At 40.2% G+C, this 7,894-nt stretch overlaps 1 protein-coding gene across 1 annotated transcript; it reads left to right on the top strand.

Moving 5' to 3' along the window:
• Window positions 1–236: 236 nt before the first annotated feature.
• Window positions 237–6,277, top strand: LOC146382228 (cytochrome P450 2J6-like). Its single transcript, XM_084932706.1, has 11 exons — window positions 237–530; window positions 1,640–1,802; window positions 2,235–2,387; window positions 2,482–2,642; window positions 2,803–2,871; window positions 2,948–3,052; window positions 3,247–3,385; window positions 3,833–3,918; window positions 5,302–5,403; window positions 5,485–5,626; window positions 5,721–6,277. Exons 1-11 carry the CDS (start codon window positions 369–371, stop codon window positions 5,906–5,908), a joined length of 1,470 nt encoding a protein of 489 aa, XP_084788832.1. The 5' UTR covers window positions 237–368; the 3' UTR covers window positions 5,909–6,277.
• Window positions 6,278–7,894: the final 1,617 nt, after the last annotated feature.

Below are 7,894 nucleotides of genomic sequence, written 5' to 3'. Positions count from 1 at the left end.
ACTTCCACTTTCTTCTTCACATAGAAATGAGGACCTTCGTATTGAAATGTGTTTTATTAACAATGGAAGAAAATGAAACACAGAAAAATGCCTGACACTATGTGATATTTAAGGAAATCTGATACCACTGTACAGTAGCCTGTCATATTACGCTAAAGGTGGTGGAGCAATGTGCTCTGTTTTTATCACGCTGTGTTTCACCTTTCACACAAATCTCAAGGTGTGTAGGTAGAAGAGGGCCGGCTGAGCTACATATTTAAATGTGGGTCTGCCAGCTACTCCTCTCATTTCAAGTCAATGCTGTGGAAGAGAGCCAGAGATCAGTAATAACTAATACTTTTTCATAGTGCAGTCCAAATCGTCTCACCATGTTTGTTTCAATTGCATTGCTATGCCTCTGCCTTTTATTTCTTATTATTCAACTCAAATCCAAGAGGCCGAAGAACTTCCCACCAGGCCCCCCAGGCCTTCCCCTGGTGGGGAACACTTTGCAGTTGAGTTTGGAGAACCCCTTAAAGGACTTTGAGAAGGTAAGAAAAAACATTCAATAAAATAAAAATTTCTATAATATTTTATAATATTTTTTTATCCTATTACTATTATTAGTACTAACTGGGTCTAAATGTTTAGCTACTAAAACATTAGTGTGCTTTTCCTGACTGTGCTGTTAAAGACAATACCAATGCTTGTGGCTGTAAAAGGAAACACCTTTAAAATCCAAAGTTCTTACACTATAGTGAGCTCCTTATGTGATTACAAGATAGTTTAGCATAGTTTAAACCCCCTGCAATCATCACTGTATATGGATCAATCTTCAGCTTATCGTTTAAGAAATGTCATGTGACAGTGCTACATGAGAAAAGAACCACATGCATCTCTACAAATCAGACACACTGCTCCGTTTTTAAAACTGACCAACATCAACATCTTACAAAATGCGAGTGAAACGCTGAAATCCTTTGGTCTCATCACTGCTAACGTTTGCTTATGCTGTATATCGTTTTTTGTTTCGCTGCAGGTCATCAAACTACAGAGAGAAATGTGTCTTTAACAAATGCATATGGCATGCTCTGCAAGCGTAAAGTTAATAAATGTGTGCAGTGTGTAATGCGTGCTTCTATCCTCACACAAATACAAAGCAATTTTACACCGCGTCAAACTATTTTACAAATGTGTATGCCCAGACCTGAATAAATACAGATGTATAATAACTGATTTATAACTTAATTTATTAATTTCAGCTTCAGGAATTGGATAACGTTCTCCTTCAAAAAGTTGTTTGTGCATACACATATTTCTAAAACTACACGTTACTTCACTCTCACTTGCTTAGAAAACCTGAAATGCACGTGCACGAATCATCTGATCAGTCACGTCGTCACGTGGAGTCTTGAGACAAATTTCACGCTGCCAACTTTGCACAGATCCACAAATGTAAGCATGTCCCACTGTAAATATGTGGCCTTCCTCTGTATCCCTCCATGAAATGTTCAGGATTAGTTCATTTGATGCTTATTTCTCTCCACAGAATAACTGAAATTACTGGACAGAAATGTTTAACCGTGTTGGAGGGAAATGTCCACCTGAGTATCTGGTTCATAAATTTCAAAAACTGACATGTCATTTTGTTCCCTCCCAGCTGAGGAAGTCTTATGGAGATGTCTACAGTATTTTCATCGGTCGTAAACCAGCTGTAGTCATCAATGGGCTGAAGGCCGTAAAGGAGGCGATGGTGACTAAGGCTGCTGATTTTGCTGGACGACCCCAAGACTTGTTTATTAATGATATCACCAAGAGGAAAGGTAGAACAGATGTTATCTATCACATGATACACTGTGTTCACACACATTTTACCATCAGTACCCAAAACAGCAAAACGAAAAATTAAATAAATAAAACAAAACAAACTAAAAAAATCCAGTATATACGTTAGCATATACTAGATTCTATGGTTTCAAGTTTTAGTGTATTATTATTTACGGCATGCATGAGGAAAAACACCCAGTTTGAGATAAGCATGCAGGGACAACATGGGTTAGGAAAATTCACCTTTTGCTGTTATCTCTTTGTAGAATACTCCTCTTCATCACAATGGTGCAGCACACATGCTGGACCATGTGAACGATCCATGTAAACAATAGAGTTCTTTTAATGAATGTGGAACGTAATAAAAGATGACACAGTCCAGAAAGTAAATGATCTTGTTTCCCTTTGTGCTGATAAATCTGTTTTAGGAGTAATTTTGGTCGATTACGGCTCTATTTGGAGGGAACATCGTCGCTTTTCTTTGATGACTTTGAGGAACTTTGGTCTGGGGAAGAACTCGATGGAGGACAGGATTCATGAAGAGATAAAATACATCGTTAGAACCTTGGAAGACAGTGTTGGTAGGTCCGTCTGTGACCACAACGACGTTGCATTTGCTGTTGTTTCCTTTGCATTCCTGTAAAATTCTGTTCTGTTGAATAATCTCTTCTACAGGTACAACCATGAGTCCTCAAGTTATGTTTCACAATGCGGCCTCCAACATCATCTGCCAGGTCCTGTTTTCTACACGCTACGAGTATGATGATGCGCTAATCAAACAGATTGTTCAGTGCTTCACTGAGAATACCAAGATGGCCAATGGACCGTGGGCTATGGTGAGTAAAAGCATGTTTCCCATGTAATCGTGCTTACTTAGGAATCCTGTCATGGCTGAAGTTTTACGGCGACAATTCCACTGATAACAAAACTAAGATGCAGAAGTTCTGTGTTCATCCCCCCCCCACTCTCATTTAACTCTCTTATCTTTCCTTTCAGCTCTATGACACTTTTCCCATAATTCGTAACCTGCCACTGCCCTTCCAAAAGGCCTTTGAGAATTTAGAGGTAATTTCAATTTTCACTTTACCAGCAGGAAGATGTAAATTTGTTCAAACTTTGAGTGACTACGTTTGCTTTTTAGACTTCAAAGAAAATTGCAATTGGTTTGATCAATGAGCACAAGAAGACCAGAGATCCTGGAGAGCCACGAGATTTTATTGACTGCTATCTGGATGAACTGGAGAAGGTGTGTGAGTGTGAAAAGAAACAGATCTGCTCTAATTTGAGTATACAAAATATAAAAATTATTTGAGTTTATTCAACCTGCACTTTTCTAAAAGGAGATATTTGTATAGTTTTAGTTCACAAGATGGTTAAAAATTCTGTTTTAAATGTAAAGAGCTGAAGGCATTTCTATCATATTCATTATTCCCCTCTTAGAGAGGCGATGATGGGTCTTCATTCTCAGAGGAGCAGCTCATTATGAATGCTTTAGATCTTCACCTTGCTGGGACTGACACCACCTCCAACACCCTCCTTACTGCTTTCCTTTACCTTATGAACTACCCGCACATCCAAGGTAAACCTGCACATGTAAATAAGACATATTATGGTTATTTGTCATTGGTGTCTGTGGTCCTGCTCGAGGTTTTCCAGGTGTTCACTTGTACTTCAGCCTTCACATAATGCAATCTAGCCTGAGCCACACCCGATAGCAGCAAAAGGGGCCATGCTCGTCCCAGCATGCTATATTCTATATGCTCGTTATATTAACTTAACAAAGGAGAGTCCCACTTAACTCAATTCCTTACCGGTACAAATTATTTGTATTAGATTGATGTGGTGTTTGATATGACTAATATCATCTCATATTAAAGGTTGAAGACAAATTGAATGAATACAGAAGGTTCCATCTCTGCGGGCCCAATGCTTTAGTGTTACATTACTTGTGTGTAGTCTTCCTTTGTCTCACCTACAGATACCTGAAATGTGGAATTTAATGTGTGGTGTTATCCCTCCTGCACAGAAAGATGTCAGCAGGAGATAGACGACGTGTTGGGAGGGAAGTATCGGGCCAGTTTTGAGGACAGACACAAGATGCCTTACACACAGGTACTGTATATCAGAGAGATTTCTACTTATAATTGCCTTTTATTTAGCAGGCATTGTTAAACAGCATAGCAAGTCCTACAGGTAATCATAAAGAGAGAACACACACATGCACAGGGTCCACAATAAGACGATAGCTCCAGGACAAGCAGTAGGTGGAAAACAGAATAAATATCAGCCTGAATCTCCTCATTTCTCAAAACAGTTTATGTTGGTTTATATTGGCAACAGACACAAAAACTCAGACCAGTTTTGGTCATCATTAATAACATTAGGTGATGCATTTAAGCAGCTTCTTTTCAGGAAACCGTGGAGCCTCCATTGTTGTAGAAAGGACTGGTTTGACTGGAACTGGTCTACTCATAATAAAAAGAGCGTTTCATGTCGAAATCATATTGCAGAATCATCATGACCTTTTTCCACACTGTGAACTATGATGTTTGAATGTTTTCATTAGACATGAAACACAAACGTGTTTTATCTTAATGCATAAAATCTAGTAAGGCTGCTGTGTGATGACGTTGACAAAGAAGTTTTATGTTTCCACATCAGGTAACTGTTTATTTAAAGCAGAACATTAGACTGATGGTCTACAGCAGTGTCAGCTAACAGGGAGAGTAGCCTCTCTGTCGTCGTGCGCTGTCACAAACATTGAGTGTCAGGTTCATGCTCCAGAATATTTAGGAAGCCTAACATGGTAAATGGGCTGGTTCTTATATAGCGCTTTTCTGCTCTCGTGGAGCACCACATGCCACATTCACCCATTCACACTTTTTTCTGTCGTTTTACGTGCTTCCTTATTAACATTCACACATACTGCTCTGCCTGCTGAGCCACAGGAACCCACTGATTTTATAAGAAACATACGCACTCAACCATCAGGGTTGTGTTTGCCTACTTTGAAAGAATTATATTGTAATTTAAAAGCTTGTTTTGCATAATGTCCTGGTTACAGACTATAGTTAGGAAGTACCAGGATAGGTAGGAAGGATGTTAGGAACACCCTTTCCCTAACAAACCCCTGGCTTACAAACACAATAACATGCAGCTCTGGCTGCATGAAGGGCCTGCATGTCTGAACATGTTGTGGGTTACACCTAACGCCCATGTGATGGCAGGAGTGTTTCATCACATGACTGTGAAGATTAGATAGGATTAGATTTCTTGGCACTGCCAGAGTCATGTGATAGTCCACGTGACCCTGTCTGAATATTTTTTAAGGTTACATCAGCTGAAATGATCTCATTAATACTGCATCCTGTCTGTGGCTTATAGGGAGAGGTCCCCACGTCTGCAGCCTCTAATTTCTGTTGTGTTTTTATGTCAAAGTACTTAAAAATTGCTCAGAGTCAGATAAAGCACAGAAAATGTCTTCTCTTCATCCAGGCTGTGATTCACGAGATACAGAGAGTTGCCAACACTGTTCCTCTCAGTGTCTTCCACTGCACCACTAAAGACACAGAGCTGATGGGTTATTCCATTCCCAAGGTAAGGGCCAACTGGTTAAATAGGTAGAGGCAATAAAGTGACGAGCATCCTTAATGGTTTTGAGGTTGATTTCGTCCTCAGGGAACAATGATCATCGAGAATCTGACCTCAGTGCTCAGCGAGGAGGGACAGTGGAAATTCCCTCATGAATTCAACCCTGAAAACTTCCTTGATGACAAAGGAGAGTTTGTTAAACCAGAGGCCTTCATGCCTTTCTCTGCAGGTACATGAGCATAAACACGCTGAGTAACAGCACAGACATGGCCAGTTCAATCAATGTGTTTTTGATAATTTTGCGGTCTTTTTCAATGCCTCAGGTCCTCGGGTGTGTCTCGGGGAGGGTCTGGCTCGTATGGAGCTCTTCCTCATGATTGTGACTCTGCTGAGGAAGTTTAAGTTCATCTGGCCCGAGGACGCAGGAGAACCAGACTTCACTCCAGTCTATGGGGTCACTCTGACTCCCAAACCTTATGACATGAAGGTCCAACTCAGGACCGCGCACTGAAGTGGCGTGCATAGGTAGAAGATGCAGAAAGAAAAAGTGCCACTTAGTTTTGAAAACCTATTTAATGAAGAATGCTGTACTTAGTAGTTTAAATAGCTTCTGCTGGGATGTTTTTAACACAATGATTCTCAAACTGTGGGACATGGAGCCTCTGCAGGTGGGACGTGGGTAACAAAGGGAATGATGAGAGAAAAAAAACAAGTTGATTAGCATCTGTTGAGTCTTATTTATTAAAACTCAGCTGTGATTTTTTTTTTTTTTAGATTAAAATGGTTGTGGAGTGAGACGTGCTTTGGGCTTCTTAGCGGGGTGATGCCAGTTAAAACTTTAAGAACAAGTGTATTAAAACACTAGACAGTCTCTAATAAACATGCCAAACTCAGACTTGTCTTACTCCTTTTTAAATCACTTTCTCAAACATTAGGAACTTTGTTTTGGAGCTCCTCGATATTAGATATTATTCATAACTCTTGACTAACTCTGAGTCAGTATAAATGGAAGCATCACTGAGGCTACGAACAACTCTGAATGCTACAGTCACTTACATTATTCCTCTTTCCATTAAAAAGGTGCATTTTTAAACTCTAAAAGCACTTTAGAAAACAATGAATGATAACCAACAGCACTGGTCTGAGAAATGATGGAGGTATGCTTTGGAGACGTGTCATCAAAGCATTCAAATTAAATGTGTACCAGCTGCTGCAGCATGGGTGCTATTGTTGTTGTTGTTGAGTGTGTGCAGCAGTGTTGTCACGGCAAAACGTTGTCCTTTAGACATCTCATGTAGCAGAAAAAATGACAGAGTTTAAACCCTTTGTCCTTTGGCCTTACTGTCTTTGAACAGGTTTTGTCAACACAACCACTCACATGTGTAGTTAGAAGATGGGTCTGGTCCACGATGGGAACACATCAGTCTTCTGCTTTATGTCAGCAGATTTGCCTCCACTAGTTGAATATCAGTTGTTTTTGTTTACTAGCACAAGTTAAAAAGAAGTAATCACTTTGCGACTGACCGTCACAGCCAGACTTTGGCCATTTAGCACAACTGTTACTGTTCAACAACAGTTTGAAATAATAACCTAAACTGAGGATACGCAGTCATTCCTGACTGCTGAATCATGCAGTTTTTCAAATGACCTAAATTATTGATGAATATTCAAAAATATTACTGAACAATATAAAGCACCTTGAGGCGACTATTGTTGTGATACATGCCAAGTGTGACTCACTTCACACTTGGCTGTATCCAGTGAATACTGTGAGTCAGTTCTTTGGCAGTTCTGTGCCTTCCTTTCTTTATAAGCCACTATTTGCAAAGATTATTTTCTATATGGGTGAAAGGGCTTGTGTTATATAACTGATTGCATATTGATAAGATGTTTGATCCTTAGCAGTCTGCAAAGACTCTGTGTGCCTCCCAGAGCACTCTGCCATACACACACATCCTAAGGTCATGAGAGAGGTCGTACCTTCTCTTACTGATTTATACTATTGGAGGACACCTACTCTGTATCTGCTTAAGTAAGACACAGAGAAAAAACCCAACAATCATATGACCCCCTATGAGCAAACATTTTGGTGACAGTGGGAAGGAAAAACTCCCTTTTAACAGGAAGAAACCTCCAGCAGAACCAGGCTCAGGGAGGGGCGGGGCCATCTGCTGCGACCGGTTGGGGTGGGAGAAGGAAAACAGGATAAAGACATGCTGTGGAAGAGAGACAGAGGTTAATAACAAGTATGATTCAATGCAGAGAGGTCTGTTAACACATAGTGAGTGAGAAAGGTGACTGGAAAGGAAAAACTCAGTGCATCATGGGAATCCCCGGCAGCCTACGTCTATTGCAGCATAACTAAGGGAGAATTCAGGGTCACTTGGTCCAGCCCTAACTATATGCTTTAGCAAAAAGGAAAGTTTGAAGCCTAATCTTGAAAGTAGAGATAGTATCTGTGACAGGGGATTTCTTTAAATCACCCCGTAGTTCTTCA

Source organism: Perissodus microlepis, chromosome 7, assembly GCF_051167445.1.
Source record: "Perissodus microlepis isolate ML-2025 ecotype Zambia chromosome 7, ASM5116744v1, whole genome shotgun sequence".
NCBI classification, from domain to species: Eukaryota; Metazoa; Chordata; class Actinopteri; order Cichliformes; family Cichlidae; genus Perissodus; species Perissodus microlepis.
Note: the sequence above shows the minus strand (reverse complement) of the source record. Positions and strands in the feature narration are given on the sequence as shown.